This window comes from Crinia signifera, chromosome 11 (assembly GCF_055691185.1).
Source record: "Crinia signifera chromosome 11, ASM5569118v1, whole genome shotgun sequence".
In the NCBI taxonomy this organism is placed as follows: domain Eukaryota; kingdom Metazoa; phylum Chordata; class Amphibia; order Anura; family Myobatrachidae; genus Crinia; species Crinia signifera.
The window spans coordinates 54,016,192-54,042,380 of record NC_139227.1 but is presented as its reverse complement, the minus strand read 5'-3'; the positions used below and the strand labels follow the sequence as shown (position 1 = coordinate 54,042,380).

Below are 26,189 nucleotides of genomic sequence, written 5' to 3'. Positions count from 1 at the left end.
TAAACCTACCTATGTGTTATTCTTCTAGGATATTAGTCTTATACACCCACACATGTTATTCTCCTAGAAGATGGGTCTTATACACTCACATGTGTTATTCTCCTAGAAGATGGGTCTTATACACCCACCCATGGGTTATTCTCCTAGAAAATGGGTCCTGTACACCCACCCATATGTTATTATTCTAGAAGATGGGTCTTATACACCCACCCATGTGTTATTCTCATAGTAGATTAGTCTTATACACTCACATGTGCTATTCTTCTAGGAGATAGTTCTTATAAACCCACCTATGTGTTATTCTCATAGAAGATGGGTCTTCTACACCCACATGTGTTATTCTTCTAGGATATAGGTCTTATACATCCATGTGTTATTCTTCTAGGAGATGGGTCTTATACACCCATGTGTTATTCTTCTGGGAGATGGGTCCTATACACCCATCCATGTGTTATTCTTCTGGGAGATGGGTCTTATACACCCAACTATGTTTTATTCTCCTAGAAGATTTTATTCACCCACTCATGTGTTATGCGGTACTTGTGTATTATCTGGGCGCTCGATTTAGTGTAAATCGCATACGATTTATCGGCCGATTTTCAGCCGTTTCGATCCGCGATGCGATTTAGCGTCCGATTTTCAGCTGATTTTTTGCTGATTTTCGGCCATTTCCTGCCGATTTGCATGCTTTTCCATCCTTGCACACCCCCAGGTACTTGTTTACTAGCACGGCGCCCATTGCATACCATGGCATAACATTTCCGGGAAAATGCCCCTGATTGTACAATTAAATATCGCATACTGTAGCATCGCATGCCAGCAAGTGCCATGTGATGCGATTCGATTTTTAATTGTACAAGCTCGCTGATGAGTGCTTACAATGTTAAATGCACCCCCATTGTCAACGCCACCCCCACTATCAACGCCAACCCGAAGCGTGGCGAGCGGTGGCGGTAAGCGTCCTCTGACCTTTTTATACCCCCACTATCCACGTCGGCGTGGAGTTGATGGAAATCGGGGGCACCATGCTAGGAATCAAGTACCCACCCCCATTATCCAAGTCAGCCCAAAGCGTGGCGAGGGGACGCGGAATACAGGTCAAGTAATCCGTGTCCCCTCGCAGGGCTTGCTGCGCTCGCCACGCTTTGGGATTGTTTTACACATCCACTCGCGGGGCTCGCTGCGCTCGCCACGCTTCGGGCTCGGTGGCTCACTGCGCTCGCCACGCTTCATAAAATCAGCTCCACGCCGACATGGATAGTGGGGGTATGAACCGGTTTTGAGGACGCGTACTTGGATAGTGGGGGTGTGCAATGATGGAATAGCATGCAAATCGTCCAGAAAACGCGGAAAATCAGCAGCTAAATCGCATCCGATTTTTTGTATGCGATTTTCGGCCGATTTCGTGGGCACCCTGATAATACACAAGTACCTGTTATTCTCCTAGATGATGGATATTATACACCCACCCATGTGTTATTCTCCTAGAAGATGGGTCTTATACACCCACCCATGTGTTATTCTTCTAGAACAGGCATGTCCAACGTTGGCCCTCCAGATGTTTTGAAACTACACATCCCAGCAGGCTTTGCAATAGTTTTAGCATTCTCTAATAGCAAAACTGTGGCAAAGCATGCTGGGATGTGTAGTTTCACAACATCTGGAGGGCCAACGTTGGACATGCCTGTTCTAGGAGATGGGACTATATATTTACATGCTTTCTCCCTCAGGAACTCTCTGTTTGGGCCTACCCTACAGCTCCAGGTGTGTTTGAAGATAATATTGTGTGCTGTATTAAGGACAATCCTGACCCCACCATATATCACCTCTGTTGCCGTGGGGTGCGTCCAGAGCTGGAATTAGATCGCAAGCAAGTTCACTTTGAAAAAATCCTCCTCCGTCGGTGAGTTAAACAGTAGGTCTAGCTATATAGAGGTATGGGGACTGTTTGCTGGGTGTATGGGACTGTGCATGAGGAGAGCAGGGAGCAGTTCCAACATGTATCCCAAAAATTATCCCAGCTGGAGCTCCTGTGCATGAAGCCTCTTCTGGGTATCTGGTGTGAGGGTAATAAGCTGCTGGAGAGACACAGCATTTAGGATGGTTTGTAGAACAGAGAAACATGTGTGGAATTGTAAGTGGGGTGCTAGCTGTGAGTGGGGATTGTATGGGACACCTGGATGACTGAATGCAATTGGATGGCTGAATGCTAGCTGTATGACTAATAAGATGTGAGGGAGGGAGGTGATGGAGACTTGGATGTGCTGTCCGTGAGACTGATGGGATGTGAGTGGGGCAGGTAAGGGACACTCAGATGGCTGAAGGCTGGTTGTGAGACTGGATGTGAGTGGGGGAGGTGAGGGAGACTCAGATGTGTTGTCTGTGAGACTGATGGGATGTGAGTGGGGCAGGTAAGGAACATTCGGATGGCTGAAGGCTGGTTGTGAGACTAGATGTGAGGGAGGTGAGGGAGACTCAGATGTGCTGGCTGTGAGACTTATTAAATGTGAGTGGGGGAGGTAAGGGATACTTGGATGGCTGAGTGTAGGCTAACGTCACCTTCTCTGTATGTTCCTACAGGAAGGACACTAGAACAGTCTTCCTGAGGAACAGCACCTTCCTCCCTGCTGCATGGCGGGTGACTGGGCTGGAGAACCTTGGGGATGACTTCTCTGTGTCTCAGGACCAGGGGATAGTGGCCCCTCGCTCTGAGTATGGCTTACAGATTCACTTCAAGGCAGCCAAGACCACCAACGTCAAGAAAATAATTCGCTTGGAGGTATGAGTAGATGAATTGGAGGTTCCCCAGGTGCACACATGGGAACAGAGAGGGAGACCAGTCTGTGGGGACGCACATGGCCAATGTATTGATATAATAACCTTTATCATTCAGAAACAAATAGAGATTTCCATTAAAACTGCTAAAACTGGGGCGTACACACAAAACATGTAACATTGCTGATCACTCTGTCATGCTGATTGCGTTAGAATAACAGGCTGGAAGTTTTAAAAGGAGGGTAGGGTTTGAAACCAATTTCTCACAGGCAAGGATATTGCTGATAGTAAAATTAGGCAGGTGTTGAAACCATGCTGCAGAGTAAGAAGCTGTTAAACATAGACATTCTAATAATTTCTTTCCATCAATTCACAAAATGCAAAGTAACTAAACAGACGAGAAATAAAAAATCCAATCAGTATTTGGTGTGAGCGCCTTTTGCCTTCACATCATGTCTCTTGTACTTGCACACAGATTGTGATGGAACTCGGCAGGTTGTCACAGATATCCTGTGGATGTAGCCTGCTCAGATCCTTATGCCTCTTCCTGTAATCCCAGACAGACTGGATGAGGGCGAGATCAGGGCTCTGTTGAGCCAGATCATCACTACTACTATTATTATTATCCTATATTTATATGGCACCACAAGGGATCCGCAGCACCGTATTACAGAGTAGAGGGGGCATAGAATAAGGGATCAGCAGCACCCCATTACAGAGTATATAACCCAGGAGACCGTTACAAGTACAGGGCACATAACCACAGCTGCATCAGCAGGAGGCACTGACATAAGTATCAGGGAGCAGAAAACAAGGGATCCACAGTACCTTATTACAGAGTATATAACCCAGGAGACAGTGACTTACAGCTGAAAACAATAGTGGACAAGTACAGGGCACATAACCATAGCTGCATCAGCAGAGGACGCTGACATAAGTATCAGGGGGCAGAGAACAAGGGATCTGCAGCGCCCTCTTAGAGAGTATTTAACCCCAGGAGACAGTGAATTACAGCAATATACAATAGAGGACAAGTACAGGGCACATAACAAAAGCTGCATCAGCAGAGACACTGACATAAGTATCAGGGGGCAGAGAAAAAGGGATCTGAAGTGCCCTATTACAGAGTATATAGCCCGGGAGACAGTAACTTATAGGAGAATACAATACAGGACAAGTACAGGGCACATAACCATAGCTGCATCAGCAGAGGACACTGACATAAGTTTCAGGGGGCAGAGAACAAGGGTTCCACAGTGCCCTGCTACAGATTATTTAACCCCAAGAGACAGTGAATTACAGCTGTTTACTACAGAAGACAAGTACAGGGCACATAACCATAGCTGCGTCAGCAGAGACACTGACATAAGTATCAGGGGGCAGAGATAAAGGGATCCGCAGTGCACTATTACAGAGTATATAATTGTTAGCAGGAACGCATTTAGAACAAGTAGATGCTGTAAGATTTGCAAGAAGAACGTTTAATGATGAACATATAACTTGGATGACACGCTGCACTCTGGACTTGCTGCATCACCAGCTACTGCATAAAGATCAGTGAGAGAAACAGGAAGTACCTGAAAAACTTTATCAACAACTATCAGACATACACTGACAATATCTATCTATAAGCACAGTTGAGAACAGTGGTTGCTATAATAAACATACAGAAGTCTAACACCCCCACTCAACTACTGCTTCTCAAACAAGTCCCATTCTAGATCTGATATCCTCAAACTTTGGCCTTGGTACTGGCTTTGTCATAATATCAGCTAACATATTGTCAGTCTCACAATATTCAAGAAGAATTACATTTTACTCCACTAGATCACGTAGAAAATGATGCTTCACATCAACATGTTTGGTTCTAGCATTTATCTTTTCACTGTTTGCAAGTTTTATACATCCCTGATTGTCCTCAAACAATACCGTTGGTTTTGCTACTGACTCTCCAAAATCCTGTAGTAACTGACGTAACCAAACAACTTCTTGACTGGCATAAGCTGCTGAGATGTATTCCGCTTCTGTTGATGATAAGGCAACTGACATTTGCTTTTTGCTGGACCATGATATTAGGCTGTCTCCAACCTTGAATAGGTAGCCACTTGTTGACTTACGATCCTTGTAATCACCTGCCCAATCTGAATCCACATATCCTGTCAATTCAAGATTTCCTTTTTCTGACAATGTCAGGTTCAAGTCCTGTGTGTGTTTAAGGTACTGCATGACTCTCTTGATTGCATTCCAATCTCTTTGACGAGGTTTACTCACACGCCTACAAAGATGAGACATGGCAACTGAAATATCTGGCCTTGTAGTGGTTGCCACATATATAAGTGCCCCCACTGCTTGTCTGTATTGTTCATTATTGGGCAAGAGATCATCTTCTCCTTCCAGTTTGAGATAAGCTGCCTCCATTGGCGTAGTCACACCTTTAGCCTCTGACATTTTAAACTGATTGAGAATTTTAGTAATTTTAGCAGATTGATTGAGCAGAAAACTTCCATCTTCTTTCCGCTGTATCTGGATTCCTAGATAGTATGTCACCTCTCCCAGATCTTTAGTTTCAAAGTGTGAATTCAGAACTTCACTTAACTTTTTGATTTCTTCATTTTCTTCATGGGCAATAATCAAATCATCCACATACAAGAGTAGATACATCCACTTCCCATCTTCAAACTTGGAGTATAGGCATGAGTCTGCCTTACTTCTTGTGAACATTTCGTTGAGTAAAACTTCATTTATTTTACTGTTCCATGCTCTAGCTGATTGTTTGAGACCATAAAGAGATTTTTGTAATTTGCAGACAAGATACTCTTTGCCCTCTACTATATAACCTTCAGGCTGAGCCATGTACAATTCTTCTTCAATATCACCATTGAGAAAAGCAGTTTTAATGTCAAAATGCCTTACTTCCATATTTCTTAAAGCAGCTATGGCCATCAAGGTTCTGAAAGTACTCTGTTTCGCAACTGGTGCAAAAGTTGCATCATAATCTTCACCATATTTTTGAGTATAGCCCTTTGCTACTAATCTTGCTTTAAATCTGTGGACTTTACCTTCAGAGTCATATTTGGTTTTAAAAACCCATTTACATCCAACTGCATGTTTTCCTACAGGTAACTCTGTAAGTTCCCATGTCTGGAGCTGTTTAAGAGATTCCATTTCTTCATCAGCTGCTTTAATCCATTTTTCCTTTTTATTAGTCTGGGCAGTTTTTGCATGTCTTTCCAGGATTCTGGTTTAGGTTCTGGTGCTGTTCGTGCAAGATAAGATAGTCGCTTTGGTGGAATATTCTTATTACACCTTGTAGAACTCCTGACTAGCAACTTCAATATTATTTTCTTCTACTGACGGTGGTTGTTCTTCAAGCTGCACTGCCTGTGTCATTTCTTCAAATGTAAGATACACTGAGTTTTCATCAATTATAACGCTTCTACTTATTGTCACCTGGTTGGTTTCTTTATGTAGAATTCTGTATCCCTTTTGAGACTCACTGTAACCTACGAGCACTCCTTCCTCTGCTCGAGCATCCCATTTTGAGCGCTTTTACTTTGGAACATGTACAAATGCTTTACTTCCAAATATTTTAATATGATGCAGGTCAGGCTTCTTTCCATTCCATAGTTCATATGGAGTCTTTTCAGTTGTTTTACCTAATAAACGATTTTGGAGATAACAGGCTGTCATGATTGCTTCTCCCCAGTAAGTTGCTGGCAAATCTGCATCAAAGAGCATGCTCCGCCCACTTTCACATAGTGTCCGATTCATTCTTTCAGCGACACCATTTTGCTCTGGATTATACGGTACCGTAGTCTGGAATGTAACTCCATGTCTTTTCAGAATGGTTTGTGTTTTGCCACTCTTGTATTCTGTGCCATTATCTGCACGCATTATTTTTGGAAATCTTCCGAACTTGTTGTTTACTTGGGCAAGATATTCTTCAAGTTTTTCTGAGACTTCATCCTTACTTTGCAGCAGGTAAAGAGTTGTGAATTTGGAGTAATCATCAATGAATGTAAGAAAATATCTTTTCTGTCCTGGGGTCATATTTTTCATTGGTCCACATACATCTGTGTGAATTATATCCAGACAATTTTCAGCTCTACTATTACTTGCTTTTGGAAAAGGTTTTCTTGTCATTTTCCCTTTTAGGCAGCTGGTACACTTCATCATTTGTGTGCAAGGATCAATTTTGATACCATTTGCATGCTGTTCTTGGGCTAGTTTTCTTATTGCTGCTGGATTTCTGTGCCCTAGACGACGGTGCCATACATGGATGCAGTTAACATGCTCCTGCTTAGCGGTATTAACAACTTCTCTGCACTTTAACTGATATAGCTCATCTTTGATAGTTCCTTCTGCAAGAATGTGGCTTCCATTTGTAATAATACACTTGTCACCTTTAAATGTCACAATATGTCCTTGCTTGGCGAGCTTTTTCACTGATAGCAGGTTAGTGTCAAGATTGGGCACATACAGTACATTTTTCATAAATATTTTTCTGGTAAATGTTGGAGAGACTGGACAGTAAAGATAACCTTCCCCTATTCCTCCTGAAACCATGTATTGTCCATTAGCTGTAGCTATTCTTTCTGAATTACTTTGGTCCAACTGAGTAAAGAAATTTTTATCATTAGTCATATGACTTGTAGCTCCTGAGTCAATGCACCACGCATTTATCGCTGATGTACCGCTGTTACTATGAAAGGCAAATTCAGCATTAGAAGTGTCTCCTGGCTCTTTTATAGCACATTTTGCTTCTTGCTTAGCATCTTGTTTCTTTAACTGATCCATTCTGGCTTTCCAAACTCTACAATCTGCCTTTAAGTGACCGGGTCTCTTGCATACAAAACATTCACGTGTTTCATGTCTCTGAGTGGATTTCTGAAAACAGTTCTGCACCTTTAATGCCGATTCTGCCAAGGATCCTTCATCCTTATTTGTGCTCTCAGTCTTGCGCTTATATTCATCCACAAGTTTGCCTTTCACATACTCTAATGTAAGTTCATCGTCTGGTCTGGCATCTAGCGCAGTTACAAGTGTCTCATAACTATCTGGGAGACCACTGAGTAGCAGGGCTGCTATATGAAAGTCTTTTATTTCTTCTCCTATGCAACGCAGACGCTCTACCATTTCTAGAGTACATCTTATATAATCCTGCATGTCCTGGCCTTTAAGCAGTTTAGACTGATACAGCTTTCTTATTAAATATAGCTTATTGCTTAAATTTGCTCTCTCGTGCACTTTCTGCAGCACATCCCACATATCTTTTGCACTGTCACAGTTACATATATGCACGATCTGATCATCATCTATACTGAGAGAGATTGTACTCTGGGCTTTCTGATCTCTCTCAGTCCATTCCTCTGTGACTGGGTTAGGTTTAGGTTCTTGTATGCATTTCCACGTACCTTCTCTTATAAGCAGCATCTTTACTTTGAATTTCCATGTCTGGTAATTCTGGTTAGTCAGATTTATCACTGTGAATTTGGCTGAGGCACTGTTAATGGCAGCCATGTCTCTTCTGGGTTCTGCCTTTCTGTTTGAGTACTTTTAACTCTTGTTACTTCTCTTTCTGCAGTCCTGGGCCCATAACCTGTTAGCAGGAACGCATTTAGAACAAGTAGATGCTGTAAGATTTGCAAGAAGAACGTTTAATGATGAACATATAACTTGGATGACACGCTGCACTCTGGACTTGCTGCATCACCAGCTACTGCATAAAGATCAGTGAGAGAGAAACAGGAAGTACCTGAAAAACTTTATCAACAACTATCAGACATACACTGACAATATCTATCTATAAGCACAGTTGAGAACAGTGGTTGCTATAATAAACATACAGAAGTCTAACAATAATCCAGAAGACAGTGACTTACAGCTGAATTTAATAGAGGACAAGTACAGGGTACATAACCATAGCTGCATCAGCAAAGGACACTGACATAAGTATCATGGGGCAGAAAACAAGAGATCTGCAGCACCCTATTGCAGACAGTGACTTACAGCTGTATACAATAGAGGACAAGTACAGGGCACATAACCATAGCTGCTTCAGAAGAGGACACTGACATAGGTATCGGGGCAGAATACAAAGGATCCGCAGCACCCTATTACAGAGTATATAACCCAGGAGACAGTGACTTATGGCTGTATACAATAGAGGACAAGTGCAGGGCACATAACCATAGCTGCATCAGCAGAGAACACTGACATAAGTATGAGGGGGCAGAGAACAAGGGATCTGCAGCGCCCTATTACATAGCATAGAACCCAGGAGACAGTGACTTACAGCGGTATACAATAGAGGACAAGTACAGGACACAAAACCATAGCTACATCAGCAGAGAGCACTGACATAAGTATCAGGGGTCAGAGAACAAGGGATCTGCAGCACCCTATTGCAGAGACAGTGACTTACAGCTGTATACCATAGAGGAGAAGTGCAGGGCACATAACTATTGCTGCATCAGCAGAGGACACTGACATAAGTATCAGGGGGGCAGAGAAAAAGGGATTCGCTGTGCCCTATTACAGAGCATATAACACAGAAGACAGTGACTTACAGCTGAATACAATAGAGGACAAGTACAGGGCACATAACCATAGTTGCATCAGCAGAGGACACTGACATAAGTATCAGGGGGACAGAGAAGAAGGGGTCCGCAGCACCCTTTTACAGAGTATATAACCCAGGAAACAGAGACTTACAGCTTGATACAATAGAGGGAACAAGGGATCACTGCACCATATTACAGAGTATATAACCCAGGAAACAGTGACTTACAGCTGTATACAATGGAGGACAAGTACAGGGCATATAACCATAGCTGCATCAGTAGAGGACACTGACGTAAGTATCAGGGGGCAGAGAACAAGGGATTCACAGCGCCATATTACATAGTATATAACCCAGGAGACAGTAACTTACAGCTGAATACAATGGAGGACAAGTACAGGGCATATAATAAATAATAAATAATATAACCATAGCTGCATCAGCAGAGGACACTGACAGAAGTATCTGGGGGCAGAGAACAAGGGATCCATAGCACCCTATTACAGAGTATATAACCCAGGAGACAGTGACTTACAGCTGACTACAATAGAAGACAAGTACAGGGCACATAACCATAGCTACATCAGCAAAGAGCAATGGCATAATTATCAGGAGGCAGAGAACAAGGGATCCGCAGCTCCCTATTACAGAGTATATAACCCAGGAGACAGTGACTTACAGCTGAATACAATAGAGGACAAGTACAGGGCACAAAACCATAGCTGCATCATTAGGGGACACTGACATAAGTATCAGGGGGCAGAGAACAAGGGACCTGCAGCACAATATTACAGAGTATATAACCCAGGAGACAGTGACTTACAGCTTAATACAATAGAGGACAAGTACAGGGTACATAACCATAGATGCATCAGCAGGCGGCAATGACACAAGTATCAGGAGGCAGAGAAAAAGGGATTTGCTGCCCTCGGAGATAGTAGAAGCACCTGAGGGCAGAGGGCCCTGCTTGTGAGTTTAAATTCGAAGGGCCCCATACATTATGCGATTTGTGCACGATTTTGCCCGATTCGGATGAATCGGGCCGTGAAATCGTCCCAAATCGCATATGAAGACATCCACTCCGCGGCTCCATGCGCATCGGATCGGAGTCGGGAGGTCGGACGGGCTGCACATAAGATTTGCTAACGCAACGGGGGACCTACCAGAGCCGGGCGGAGGGATCAGGCGCAGGGAGCCGGGCAGAGGAGGAAGCCTCTGCCATCAGCGGGAGCAGGGGGGGGCGCAGAGTACCAGGTAGCCGGGCAGGAGAAGACGCTGCAGCGGCAGGGCGAGTGGCCAGAGCAGCAGCAGAGCACTTCCAAAAAAAAAAGCCCATACAAACGCATAGGAAGCCATTGATTGGCTGAGACCTCTCTCAGCCAATCGCTCATTGGCTGAGAGAGGTCTCAGCCAATCAATGGCTTCCTATGCGTTTGTATGGGCTTTTTCTTTTTTTGGAAGTGCTCTGCTGCTGCACTAGCCACTCACGCAGCGTCTTCTGCCCGGCTCCCTGGTACTCTGTACCGCCACCCCCTACTTCCTGCCCAGCGGCTTCTTGCCCGGCTCCCTACACCCCCCCCGCCCGCTCTCTGGTCGCCGGCATATCCCCGCTGCTGTCCCCGGTTTCCATTGTCCCCGCAGCTCCCCGGCAAAACTGGACTTGGCACATGAAGTGCCATTGCATGTGATCCCTCCCGGGGAGCTGCTGGGATAATCGGGTCCGACTTGTCCTTATGACAAGTCGGACAAATGTATGGGGGGCCTACCACTCATCAATCTGCAGCAGTATATCAGAGAGAGTGTAAAGGGCCCCTTTTGGCAGATTTTACTCAATTCAGATGGATTGGACCAATATATCTGACAAAGTCTGATGTGCCTTTCTGACCAAATCTGATGTGCCTGATGGTGTAAGGATCATATGCACGTTCCCTTGCTCATTTGGTCTAACCAAGAGATTGATCCTCCTGCACATAGGATAAATCTCAAGTCAATCAGGTCCAATTTATCCCTCAGACAAGTTGGACAAGTGTAAGGGGCCTTTTAGATAGAGACACTACAGATCTGACATTACTATGTGAATCCATTCCTTTAACCATTGAAGTAAACCTAAAAATCACTAAATGTCCATACAATAGCTGAAATCAAATGAAGCGAATATGATACAGAACTCACCAGTCCTTAATGTTGCAATCATCAGGAGGGTATAGTCCTCATCTTCCATATCATCTATTATATGCCAGCTTTACCCTCATCTTGCTGTTCCAGCTGTACCCTCTGAAGGGCAATCCATACTATGCCAGTTCTTCCCTCCTAGGGGCGCTCCTGCTTGCTGTGCCAGTTACTATATAGGCGCTGTTCTCTCTGCAGGTGTCTGACGTGGAGAACATCCTGGGTATTGTGCAGCTTGAGAACATCCAGGTGTTGGCGGAGTCCTACGATGTATCTCTGGATATCAGCTTCCCTAAAGGTTTGTAACATCTGCCCTATTCCGGCCTCCAGCTAAATGTGGGTCCATCGTCATACTCTAGGAGTGACATTTAATATAGGATGAGAGATTCAGAAAGTGAGAGATTTGGTGAGAAATCTCCAGTTTTTTTAAAGCAGCAATCATTTACACTTCAAAGTAGAGATGTGCACCGGCCACTTTTCGGGTTCTGATTACCTTGAGGTTTTGGGTTCTAATGGGTTTTGGCAAAACACCTCCTAAGTGTTTTGTGTTTGGATTTTTTGGGTTTTGGGTTCTGATTTTTTTGTTAAAAAAAACATTAAAACTGCTAAAATCGCAGAATTTGGGTAGGTTTTTTTGCTCCTACGCTATATTAACCTCAATAACATTCATTTACACTCATTTCCAGTCTATTCTGAACACCTCACACCTCACACCTCACAATATTGTTTTTAGGGCAAAAGTTTGCACCGAGGTAGCTGGATAACTATGCTAAGCCACACAAGTATGCAGCACAAACACGTTGCTCATGTAAGAGTGGCACTGCAGCGGCAGACAGGATGGCAGTTTAAAAAAATAGGCCCAAAAAAGACCCCTATCTGGCTTGATCATGCACTGTTTACCATGTGCAGGCAAGGAGCGGTGGGCATTTTGTGCAGCACAGAGTTTGTCTGCAAGTGTGTAACTGTTTTGATCACTTTAACATCCATCAAGACCCCTATCTGGCTTGATTGTGTGATTATGATTAATTAATGTAATCTGATTGTTTAATTTTGTGATTATTATTCATTTATTACCAGTCGTCTCTTAAATCATTGCCTAATGGGTGTAGGGGAGGGGGCTAATCAATTTTAAGGTGGCAGATGGAAGATGTAATGTAATGTAAACCATCACCAGTGGCGGGCTGGGCAGGGGGGCAGGGTGCCATCTGCCCCCCGGGCCAGTACAGTGCAGCTGTTTGGGGCCGCAGGCATGCTGCACTTTATCATAGCTTACAGCCGGGAGACACACAGCGTTCTCGCAGCAGCTCTGTCTGAACCTCTGCCCAGCGTATCCACAGATGCAGAGGTTCAGGGCTGGAGCAGTGGTCACAGTCTGTCACACGCACACTCACAGAGTTCCTGATCTACTTCTACTCAGCTGCTGTCCGACGTGATTACTGAAGCCAGCCAGTCCCCTGGGACCAGCTGCCAATCAGCTGAGCTCATCTACATGCTGGCCGGGCCCCTCCTCTCCTGTCTCCCAGCCTTCTCTCTCCTACAGCACTCGTCTCCTCCTGGCCAGCAACCACCCAGCCTCCTGCAGCCCAGCTCCACCCTTTTAGAAACAGGCAAGTGCCATGCATAGGGGGGAATAATTATATGTTCAGTGTGGCTATGGCACTAATTTGAGTGTTTATTTATTTGTGTGGTGTGTACAGTATGTGGGGGCTGTTTTTTCTTAATTATATTTGTGTTTATGGACTGTGTTTGTATGTGAGTGTATGGAAAATATGTGTGTGACATGTGTGTGTATGGGGATTGGGGGGCTAAGTATGTGAATAGACTGCACCTTTTTTTTAATGGAGAGCCCATAGATTTCTTTGCATACCCTCCAACATTTTTAGGGCAGAAAATCGGTACACATATGGAAAGGGGGCGTGGCCATGGATAAAGGGGGCGTGACCATGGATAAAGGGAGACAGAATAAATGATATATGACTTGCAGCTATAATCCCAGAATAATGCGTTTGATTTTCTTTAGGGGTGCACTAAAGACATAAACTATGTTGTTGCTATGGGCAACCTCTGCTTTATACTTTATTAACGGCTTGAGACATCTCCGCCACAGTGATAGGACTGCTACAGGGGGTGGAGATATACAATACAGCTGCATGATGTGGTGACAGTGACACTTAATTATTAGACATATCCCAGCTGCTGAAGTCTTCAATACAGCGCTGTTGTACTATACAGAGCAAATAGAAACTCACATGCCCATGCCGCTCTGACAGGCAAGCTCAGAGAGATGATACACAGAGCCCAACTCACCGTGACAGGCCCGCCGACCACATCGCGTGCAGGCGCAGGTAGAGGCCGCAGAGTGAGGACCATCCCCGGCTCTGTGCAGACACCCCTGCCATAGTCCCGTGCTCCCTCCTTGCTAGTGACACACTCACACTGAGCCCGCCTCATACAGGCTGACTGTGATCCGGGCTCGGCATGATAGAGCCAAACGCAGCATCAATGTGTTTCTCTTTCCCAGCAGGAGGACATCTTTCTGTAGACCGCGCCGCTGCTCTAACTTGTTTGGTCTTCAGAACAATGGCGTTCAGCGATACGCTAGGGAGACCAGCATGAATGCAAGACTAGGACACTTTAGATAAAGTAATGTCCCTGGGTTTTCTTGCAAACTATCCGCACATGCGCACTCATTTCATGAGCTAGCACAGTGGGAGAAAAAATCGGTACATTCGGTACAATCAATATTTGCCGGTACAGACTGTTAAAAAACGGTACTGTACCGGCAAATTCGGTACAGTTGGAAGGTATGCCTTTGTTGTATATAGTTCCAAAAGAACCAGCACATCTAAAGTATTCATGCAAAAAAAGACTTTAGCAAAAACATATACAAAGGGGATGCAGTTACGATCCCGGCGGTCGGGATCCCGGCGTTCAGAATCCCGACCGCCGAAATGCCGACACTTTCTCCCTCCTGGGGTGTCCACGGCACCCCTGGAGGAAGAATAAATGAGTGTGCCGAGCGTAGCGAGGCACCTGGCCCGCTGCGTGGCGAGCGCAGCGAGCCCGCAAGGGGGGGCGATCCACGTCCCCCCCTTGTCGGCATTTCGGCTGTCGGGATTCCGGCGTCGGGATTCTGAACGCCGGGATCCCGACCGCTGGGATTCAATACTGAATCCATACAAAGCTAGCAGCAAAACTTAAAGTGCATGTACTGCATAGTCCAGCATCTACAGATGTAGCCACGTGACCTGGGCACACGTGGTAATGCACAGCTGTGTCTAGCCTTAGCCCAATGTAGTATGGGGTGTTATGTATATTAGCCACTACTAGGGCACTCAGTGGCAAAGCATAGTGTCGCTGCATCTGTACATAGACCCGAGGTATCAATGAGAAATAATTAGCATATATGTCAGTGTAGTCAATGCAAAAAGCCCATCACCGTGCAAAAAAAAAAGTCGACCGCTGTTTCAGTGCCGTTAGCACACATTCATCATGGGCCTCTGCCTCAATGAAATGAGGCACCATTACCTGTATGATGCAGTTTCTGTCTTCGGGCCTCCAGTTCCATACTGGCACACATCTGCAGTGTGGTTGGTGAGATACAGGTGAGTTTAATTTCTGCATATATATATAGATATATACTGCTGTCAGTGCTGGCCATTCCATTACACAGAGATTAGAACTGTGAAATCGAACCATTTATCGCCGTCATCTGTACGCAGTGTATCCATCCCACAGTGGAGCATTAGTTACAGAAGACCTGAACGGCAGAATCAGGCCCACCACACTGCGCAGACTTATCTACAAATCCCCCCTTCGTTTTAATGGGCCTATTGACCCTTTTAACTGAAATATTCAACACTCCTGTACCCCAAGAAGCTGCCCAAAAAGGTTGCTGATTTGCCACGCACCTCGTGACCCCGTGTGGGTAATATTTGATATTAAGGAATTTGCCCTACTAAATGAGAGACAATCTTAGTATTACCATTGAATGGGAAAATAAACGCCAATATATGCATTAGGACACCAGATTATGATATTTTGGAGACTGTTTTGGAGTTCACCCCATTGAGGGGAAGGTTGCTACAGCCTGTCTATCATCACTGAAGGACTAATACACCAGTACATTCTATATCTAATTCTGTTTAAACCCCTGATGAAGTCTTTGTTAAGACGAAACGCGTCGGGTTATTGATATTCCGAAAAGGATATTATTTCCAGATGTGAACTCTCGAATACTACAATAAAACACACTGGTTTTACGATTATACATTGTATTGTATTGTGTTTAACTGTGATTGGTGGAAATTCCACGTGGTGGTAAAAGCGCTCTCTATACCCCCTTTTTTCATATATAGATATATATATATATATATATGCTGCCACATATCATTGAGTCAGCGAGTCCATGACGAAGGTGCTACACTGTCAACCAGACACTATTTGATGATCTTTTTTATTTGATCATACTCACATATATGCACAAGGAATTCTGCTTTGATAGTTTATCGGTGTGTGCCATTACTCCTTGATAGATATTTTTTATTATATATATATATATCTATTTGCCTGTCACTTAGCGCGGAGGCTGGATCACCCCATTTGTATGCCCCTTTCTTTACACTAACGCCCCATACACACGGGGCGACTGTGCCTTTTTGCTGAGCAATCTAGTTAGGCACAGATCGCTCAACACACAGCGATGCACCCGCTATGTGTGCTGAGCGATCGGTCACAGCCAGTGTTCTCTGGTGAGAACACTGGTGATGACTAGATTTATACTGCATGCAGTATAAATCTAGTCAGGTGATGGTCCTTACCAACATTAGGCAAACTATGCCTCCAGAATTATGATGCCCATATTCCCAATACATGTTCTGGCAGAAAAAGAGGGGCCACTTGCTTGTGTGTGCCCCCCAGGCTGAAAGTTGCCAGCCAGCCCCTGACCATCACTAGCATTGGTTGCAGCAGTGGCAGTAACTGATGGACACGGCTGTGCAGATAAGGATGCTGACAGCCATGATGTCACAGGGAGAGCCAGCGAACTGTTGCTCCATGCAGCGCTGGAAAACTTCGCTGCCCGTGGTGAAGCCATAGGGCATGCGTAGGAAGACGTAGCACCCAATAGGGGTCATGAAGGCAGTAAGCAAGGAAGAGGCTCTGTCCAGAGGGATCTGCCAAAACCCACACTTGGCATTTAGGGTGCTAAAGACCGATGCACCTGGCATGTCAGCGATCACCTGCTCGATGGTGCAGAGTGTGTATCTGTTTTGGTCAGTTTAATATTTCATAAGACCCCTATCTGTCTTGATTGTGATTGATTGATTATTAATTAATTTAATGATGTGATTGATTAATTTCATGATTATTAATTTGTGCCGCACTGATTTGTTCTGCGAGTGTGTATCTGTTTTGGTCAGTTTAATATTTCATAAGACCCCTATCTGTCTTGATTGTGATTATGATTATTTATAATTAATTAATTTCATCTGATTTTTAATTTTGTGATTATTAATTATTCATTTATTATTTATTACCATTCGTCTCATGAACCATTGCCTAATGGGTGGAGGGGGCTAATCAATGACTAGGTGGCAGCTGGAAGAGTTCTATCTGGCTGCGACTTCTGTAACTCTATTGATCGCTAGGGTGGATTCAGGTGATCTGGCTCGCTAGGCGGGTGTTCCCTTTGCTCACTGCTTCACATGCGTCCCTCGTGAAGCTGCGCGCTCTGTCAAGGAGGATGTCCTTTGCCGGTAGAGAAGTACTGATCTTTGCTCAAGGTGTTACGAGTAGCTGCACTCCCCTGCTACAACCTCAAAACAAGCACCAAGACCCCTATCTGGCTTGATTGTGCACTGTTTACACAGTGCAGCCGAGGAGCAGTGGGCGATTGGTGCAGCAATCAATTACTCTCATTAGTGGAATGCAATCAGTTATATGCATTTAAAAGACAAGTCCCTCATACGAATGACTCTCAGAAGTGGGCACCAGACCAGACAGGTAGATGAGGCAGTACTAGTTGTGTGTGTATCTGTTTTGGTCAGTTTAATATTTAACAAGACCCCTATCTGGCTTGATTGTGATTATGATTGATTGATTATTAATTCATTTAATGATGTGATTGATTCATGGTCGAAACCCCGTTTAACAACTTGCCTGATCCTGACCCTGATGTGCAGTTTGTCTCTGTGCTGAAAGATCCCAATCTCAAATGGCAGACTGAACAATCTGTGGATAGCCATATTTCTAAAAATGTGAATGGTCTTGTGTGGCAGCCCACTACAGGATACCCCCTGTGCCCCTGGAGTGCCCCTGTGCCCCCAAAGAAGTTTAATTGCAGCCAATGCTGCTCAGAGGAAAACTGCAGGGATGTGAGGGGTTAAACAGCCCCAGCTCAGTCTACGTGCAGGGAGCCTGACACCCCCCTGATTGGCTGTCCAGGGAGACGCTACCGGCCGGAGCCGGCAACAGCAGCAGAGTACAAGGGTGCCCTACCCCCACTGAGCCTGTACCCTTCCTGCCCCAGCCCTGACTCCCCCAGGGTACCGTGCTACAGGGACATGGTGTGGTCCCATTGCTGGCCTGCACCACGGATGGATCCCTAAAGAAGACTTGCAAGGCACGTCCAGTGCCCAGAGGTCCCTACCTGCAGTATCGGGGATAGTAATGGAGAGACTCCCTTTGTTGAAGGCCCTCTATATGGACGGAGTGTTTCTGAGGCCTGTTGCTATATGGAGGTTGCCCCAGGAAAATTCCTAGTGTGCGCAAGCATACATGGCCAATAAAGTTAATTCTATTGAGAGTCAGGGAGATCACATTCTCACCCATGAAGATGGGGATGGTGACACAATTCTAAAAGAGGACAGAGAACAATCTCATGCACACGAGACCACTGTGCTTGATACAAGACAGACCAGAGTCCACCTAAAGGTGTCGGCTAGTACAGCATCCCTAAAAGTCTCAAGGCTCCAAAAAAAAAAGGCTGCAGTGGCAGACTCCCAAATTAATGCAGGGTGAGAGCTGCAACCTGCAGTGGGCGATTGGTGCAGCAATCAATTACTCTCGTTAGTGGAATGCAAACAGTTGTATGCATTGAAAAGACAAGTCCAACATATGAATGACTCTCAGCAGTAGGAATAATGAATGGTGATGCAAGATGGAATTGTCCTTGGGCCCTCCCACCCACCCTTATGTTGCGAAAATAGGACATGCACACTTTAACAAACCAAACATTTCAGCGACAGGGCCTACAAAACTGTGGCTGAAATGATTGGTTTGTTTGGGCCCCCACACCAAAAAAACAATTCATAATATCTCCCTGTATAAACTGGCTCTACAGCAACAAGATGTCATCGTCACTCATCATCATCCTACTCCTCCTCCTCCTCTTATTCCTCGCCCCTTCAGTGTGTACTTCCTCATTCTCAGAGATTATCAATTCGTCCCCGCTGGACTCCACAATCACAGGACCCATTATAATCTCTGGAGGCAATTTCTGGTCTTCATTGAATAATTGATAATTCATTTTTATAAACATCATTTTCTCAACATTTTTTCGGAAGCAACCTCCTTTGCCGCTCACTAACCAGGTTCCCCGCTGCACTGAATACACTTTCGGAGTACACACTGGAGGGGGGACAACTCAGGTAAAATAGAGCCAGTTTGTACAGGGGTTTCCAAACTGCCTTTTTTTCCTGCCAGTACAGGTAAGGACTGTCTGACATGTCTACTTGGATGCTGTTACCAAAGTAATCATCCATAATTTTTTCAATGTTGACAGCATCCAATGCACTGACAGTAAACATGTCAGCAATCGTTGGCAGGTCCTTGAGTCCGGACCAGATGTCCAAACTCCCTCCTGCCTGCCCTGCATCCCCGCCAGCGGTTTGTGTGGGAAATCACAGCTGTTTCCTCACAGGCACAGGTGGGGGAGAAAATGAAAGAGGAGCTGGGGCCGTGTCACGGTCCCCTTCAGATGTCAATCTCCTGACCAGCACGTCTTTGCGCCTTTGTAGACTTGTGTCCACCGGAAACAGAGACACAACATATGCTTTAAACCGAGGATCGAGCACTGTGGCCAAAATTTATTCCTCTGACTTTAACAGACTGACCACCCTCGGATCCTGGCAAAGCGTATGGAGGCCTTCATCCACAATAGCGACATGCTTTGCGGAATCGCTACGCTTTAGCTCCTCCTTCACTTTCTCCAGCTGCTTTTGTAACAGCCTGATCAGGGGAATCACCTGACTAATGCAGGCAGTGTCGGAACTGACTTCACGTGTGGCTAGTTCAAACAGCTGGAGAACCTTGCACAACACGGAAATCAGCCTCCACTGCGCTTGAGTCAGGTGCAGCCCCGCTCCTCTGCCTATGTCATAGGTGGCCGTGTAGGCTTGAATGGCCTTTTGCTGCTCCTCCATCCTCTGCAGCATATAGAGGGTGGAGTTCCAGCACGTCACCACCTCTTGTTTCAGCTGATGGCAGGGCAGGTTGCAGAGTTTTTGCTCCCGCTCCAGCCTTCGGCAGGCAGTGGCAGAATGCCGAAAGTGTCCGCAAATTTTGCGTGCCACCGCAAGCATTTCCTGCACACTCCTGTCATTTTTTAAGAAATGCTGCACCACCAAATTTATTGTGTGTGCAAAACATGGCACGTGCTGGAAATTGCCCATGTTTAATGCCCGCACAATGTTACTGACATTGTCCGACACCACAAATCCCCAGGAGAGTCTAAGGGGGGTTAGCCACAGGGAGATGATTTCCCTCAGTTTCTCTAAGAGGTTGTCGGCGTGGTGCCTCTTCTTGAAACCGGTGATACACAGCGTAGCCTGCCTTGGAAGGAGCTGGCGTGCAGGATACGCTGCTGCTGCGGAAGGCGATGCATCTACCCAGTGGGCTGTCACAGTCATATAGTCCTTAGTTTGCCCTGATCCACTTGTCCACATGTCTGTAGTTAAGTGTACAGTGGGTACAGCCGCATTTTTCAGGGTACTGAGGACATTTTCTGATGTCCCTGTCCCATGTCGCGAAATACGACAGCAGTCATCTTATGGCAAAGCGGATAACTGCGGCCTTGACAGCTATGTTGGTGTTAGACGTGCGTCCGGTGTCCGCCATCAATGGAGTGGGATTTAAACGGTTGATGCAGGTATTGTGTCCCCGGTACCAAATCCCGTCTAGATTCCACTTCACTAGGCAGGCGATACGCCTGCCTAGTGAAGTGGAATCTAGACGGGATTTGGTACCGGGGACACAATACCTGCATCAACCGTTTAAATCCCACTCCATTGATGGCGGACACCAAATGCACGTCTAACACCAACATAGCTGTCAAGGCCGCAGTTATCCGCTTTGCCATAAGATGACTGCTGTCGTATTTCATCCTCATGGAAAACGACTGTTGGACGGTCAATTGCTTAGTGAAAGATGCAGCGGTCTTACGACTTCCCCTCTGGGATGATGACTGACTTCCAGGAGCAGCAGCGGCAGTAGTAGTAGGCATAGCGCTGCAGGACCTCCGGAGGAATCTATGGAGTCATTCATGCAGGTGAGATGGACTGCAGGACTCCCCCCTATTCGGATCGAGGAGGAATTTGTCGAGGAGGGAGTTGGTGGTGTGCTTTTCAGGCACTTGGCTCCAAAAGGAGGACCAAGTGATTTAGGTGTTGCTGGACTGCTAGCCGCACTTTCTGGACTAAACACTGAACCATGATGCTTCTTTAGGTGACGTTGAAGGGAGGTTTTCCCTAGGTGGGCAAGATCCTTACCCCTGCTTATTGGAGTTTTTTACATAAGCTACTGTACAAATGGCAATACATTTGTTGTCCGGATGCAGATAAAAAAAATTCCAGACTGCAGAGGTGGATTTATTGGTCCTTTGTCCATGACGATGGGCTTTTTCATCCCATGGACAACAACTTTTTCCCCCACAGGTGCCTCATTCCCCCCTGATGCGTCATGTAAGCAAACCATCTCTCCATCCTCCTCGACAACTTCCTCCTCAGTGCCAGCTACATCATTATCCTCCTCCTGGTGTACAACATCACCTTCACTAATAAAATCTGGAACTAGACTGTGGGTGATCCTTCCAGCATATGCAGAGGGCGTACTGCAAATGGTGGAAGGAGCCACCTCTTCACGTACAGTGATGGGAAGGTCCGGCATCACAACCACCGTGGACTCTCCATGGGGATTTGGGATATGTCTTTAGAAGGCTGAGTTTTTTTTTCAGATTTATTTTCCGAATTTTTATCAGGTTTTTTTTCTGAAATTTTTTCAGACTTTTTTGAGTCGGTGTCAACCTAACTCTCTTTAATTTCCTATTGGGCGGGGAGAGAGGAGGAGGAGGACTTTCCTCGTCATCTGAACCTGCACCACTAGTCATGAAGTTAGGCCATGGCCTTAGCCGTTCCTTGCCACTCCGTGTCGTAAATGGCATATTGCCAAGTTTAAGTTTCTCTTCCAACGATTTACATTTCATATTTTTATTCCTTTTACGGAAGTTTGGTTTCGATTGTACATGCCCTCTGCTTTCATACTGGGCATCGGGCGTGGCAGACGACGTTGTTGGCATTTCATCGTCTATGTCATGACTAGTGGCAGCAGCTTCAGAACTATGAGGAAGTGGATCTTCATCTTTCCTTTGTTTGTTAACCTCCATATTTTGGATCTCCATTATTTTTGTGGAGTTATGTCACAGGACAGCGCCACTGGAGTGCAATTAATATGTCAGTGAGTATGCACCAGCAGGCAGTTATACAGATACAGCAGTATTAGGCAGAGAGCCCCAGACCACACAGGTACGGCAGTATTAGGCAGTGAGCCCCAGACCAAACGGTAGATACGGCCAGAGCCGGCCCTAGCCTAAATGATGCCCTAGGCAAGATTTTGGCTGGTGCCCCCTAGCACCGCCACTAGTTTCGCCTCTGACCCTGCTCCCCTTTCCCAGCACCATCAACCCTCATCATAGCAGTCATCATTTTGGTGCTCCTACCCGAAATATTTTAAATAGAAACAGTGCACACATTCGGTGTGCAGCCTAAACAGGGGTGTGTTCTTGCTGGGAAGGGGCATGGCCACACAATAGTACCCCCAATTCAAATTATGTCACACAGTAGTGCAACTTTATTCACATTATATCATGTGATGGTGTCCCTTATTCACGTTACATCACACAGTACCACTTTACCTTATATACATTACTCCTCACATTATTCACATTATATCATGCGATGGTGTCCCTTATTCACGTTACATCACACAGTAGTACCACTTTACCTTATGTACATTACTCCTTACATTATTCACATTATATCATGCGATGGTGTCCCTTATTCACGTTACATCACACAATACCACTTTACCTTATATACATTACTCCTCACATTATATCATGTGATGGTGTCCCTTATTCACGTTACATCACACAGTAGTACCACTTTACCTTATGTACATTACTCCTCATATTATTCACATTATACCCTTAGAAAAAAATCCTGAGAAAATATTGTATTTTAAGCACCTCCATGGCCACACTGCAACACAGTACAAAGCAGTGTGTGCAGGGCAGAGGAAGAGAGCTGCAGCTGCTGCTGTCACTTAAGGGGAGGGGGCCGGGGCCCCCACTGGGCCCTTCCATCAGACTTTGGCCTGGGTAATTTATACCCCCTACCCCTTTCTTTTGGCACCCCTGATAATACCACACAGTAATGCCCCTTACACATGACACACATTATTAATGTCCTTATAACGATAATGCCCCTTACACATTATGCCAACCTTTATTAATGCCCTTCATACACATAATGACACACATAATGCCCCATACACATATGTTGCACATTATTAATGCCCTTATACACATGACACACAATGCCCCTTACACATATGTCGCACATTATTAATGCCCTTATACACAGGACACACATAATGCCCCTTACACATATGTTGCACATTATTAATGCCCTTATACACATGACACACATAATGCCCATTACACATATGTTGCACATTATTAATGCACACAAGGAGCTTTCGATGACTAAAATGATATGCGGCATGCCTATATTCTGTGTGCGACTGTGGCTGTACCTGCATACGGAATGATGCTTACAGTGATTTCCATGAATACACTATTTCATATGCAGATACAGCCTCACTCACACACAGAATATAGGCATGCTGCATATCATTTTAATTAGCAGAAGCTGCTTTCCACTCCAAATGCCCTAGGCAATTTCCTAGTTTGCCTATGCCTAAGGCCGGCTCTGGATACGGCAGTATTAGGCAGTGAGCCCCAGACCACACAGGTACGGCAGTATTAGGCAGTGAGCCCCAGACCAGACGGTAGATACGGCAGTATTAGGCAGTGAGCCCCAGACCAGACAGGTACGGCAGTATTAGGCAGTGAGCCCCAGACCAGACATGTACGGCAGTATTAGGCAGTGAGCCCCAGACCAGACCGGTACGGCAGTATTAGGCAGAGAGCCCCAGACCACACAGGTACGGCAGTATTAGGCAGTGAGCCCCAGACCAGACGGTAGATACGGCAGTATTAGGCAGTGAGCCCCAGACCACACAGGTACGGCAGTATTAGGCAGTGAGCCCCAGACCACACAGGTACGGCAGTATTAGGCAGTGAGCCCCAGACCACACAGGTACGGCAGTATTAGGCAGTGAGCCCCAGACAGGTACGGCAGTATTAGGCAGTGAGCCCCAGACCAGACAGGTAGATACGGCAGTATTAGGCAGTGAGCCCCAGACCAGACAGGTACGGCAGTATTAGGCAGAGAGCCCCAGACCACACAGGTACGGCAGTATTAGGCAGTGAGCCCCAGACCACACAGGTAGATATACTGCAGTATTTATTAGGCAGTGAGCCCCAGACCACACAGGTACGCCAGTATTAGGCAGTGAGCCCCAGACCAGACGGTAGATATGGCAGTACTAGACACCAGACAGGTAGATAAGACAGTAGTACTAGGCACAAGACAGGTAGATATGTCAGCAATACTAGTATTGTGCACCAGCAGAATTTATAATAATTAATTTTATTATTAGGTACTGCTTGGCAGTGGCACTCAGTGGCACACGTCAGTGCACAAGCAGCATGGAATTATTTTTTTACAGTCCCACACAGCACAAGTATTATTTTTGTTTTTATTAAATTAGATATAGCAGCCTAGTAGTTAGTGTACTTGTACTACTAGGTAGGTACACTTAGGCAGTAACACTGCCAGTGGCAACAGTGGACTGAGAAAATAATAATGGCAACCTCTATTCACAGTATTCAGTGCAGGCAGGCAGCACCAGTGGACTATATATAATTCAATTAAATTAATTATGAATAATATAGCAGCCTAGTAGGTAGAGAAAATAAACTAATAGGTACTAGGTAGGTAGGCAGGCAGGCAGTAGCACTGCCAGTGGTCACCACAAAAGGTAGTTATTATTAATATTACACACCACCAGTAGCTTTATGCAGTGCACCAACAGAATTTATATAATAATTAATTTTATTATTAGGACGGTACTGCTTGGCAGTGGCACTCAGTGGCACACGTCAGTGCACCAGCAGCATGGAATTATTTTTTACAGTCCCACACAGCACAAGTATTATTTTTGAATTAAATTAGATATACCTGTAGTAGCCTAGTATGTACTAGGTAGGTACACTAGGTAGGCAGTAGCACTGTCAGTGGCAACAGAGGACTGAGTAACTAAATAATACTGGCAGATTCAGTGCAGGCAGTACCAGTGGACTATACAGTATATATAATATAATTAATTAAACTTTTTAATATATAATTATAATATTACAGGCACAGCACCAGAGGTAGGCCCCAGCACAGAGGAGAGAGTAGTACTACAGGTACACAGTTAGACTGTTCTCCTAAGCAGAGACACAGCAGCACTGAGGGAGACAGCCCCAGCGAATAAAATAATTAATTACAGCACAGCACACCAGAGGTAGACCGCACAGAGGAGACAGTAGTACTACAAGTACACAGTTAGACTACACAGCAGCACTGAGAGACAGCACCAGCGATTGAAAAATATTGCGCTCAAGGTCAAGCTCAAGTTTAAGCCCCAGCAGCAGCACCAACACACCCTCTCTCAACCCACTACTTGACTGGAGTGAAGATGGCGGGCGCGGCAGCCGCTTTTAAAGCCTTGCGAAATCCGGCGCCGGGAGATGACGTTCTAATCACGCGGACAAACCCGCTGCTCGGAATCGGGCTCGGAATGATGATGTCCTTGTGGGCTCGGATCTCTGGAATCCGAGTCTGCACATCTCTACTTCAAAGTCAAACTGGGTTTGCAGTGTAAATGATTGCCGCTTTAAAAAAACAACAAGATTTCTTACCAAATCTCTCACTTTCTGAATCTTTCATCCTATTAAATTTCACCCTAGGTCCCATATTGGCAATCTTGGATTTTGCTGCAGGTAACGTTAATACCAGGTGTGCTCAAACATTTACTGCATTAAGTAGACTCTGTAAATCTGTGGAATACATACGCTCTGCTGGAATCCTGACCCAACATGTATCTTGTAAGTACCCTATCCCTCTCCCCTTATTCCCTAACCCTCCCTGCGTTCAACCTAACACCCCCCCCACACACACACACACATACACACACACTAAACCCAACCCTCCCTGCCATCTTCCTAATACACCCCCAT

At 45.4% G+C, this 26,189-nt stretch overlaps 1 protein-coding gene across 6 annotated transcripts in view; it reads left to right on the top strand.

Annotated features, from left to right (window-relative positions):
- HYDIN (HYDIN axonemal central pair apparatus protein) overlaps positions 1 to 26,189 on the top strand; it is a 464,418-nt gene that overhangs the window by 325,348 nt on the left and 112,881 nt on the right. For 5 of the 6 annotated variants that reach the window (XM_083165003.1, XM_083165004.1, XM_083165002.1 and 2 more), the window contains 3 exons: positions 1,731 to 1,903; positions 2,581 to 2,779; positions 11,705 to 11,804. In XM_083165003.1, coding sequence (XP_083021129.1) covers positions 1,731 to 1,903; positions 2,581 to 2,779; positions 11,705 to 11,804 — 472 coding nt within the window. Of the gene's footprint in view, positions 1 to 1,730; positions 1,904 to 2,580; positions 2,780 to 11,704; positions 11,805 to 12,923; positions 13,056 to 26,189 lie in introns of those variants that run through there. The other variant, XM_083165006.1, reaches the window with a different exon arrangement.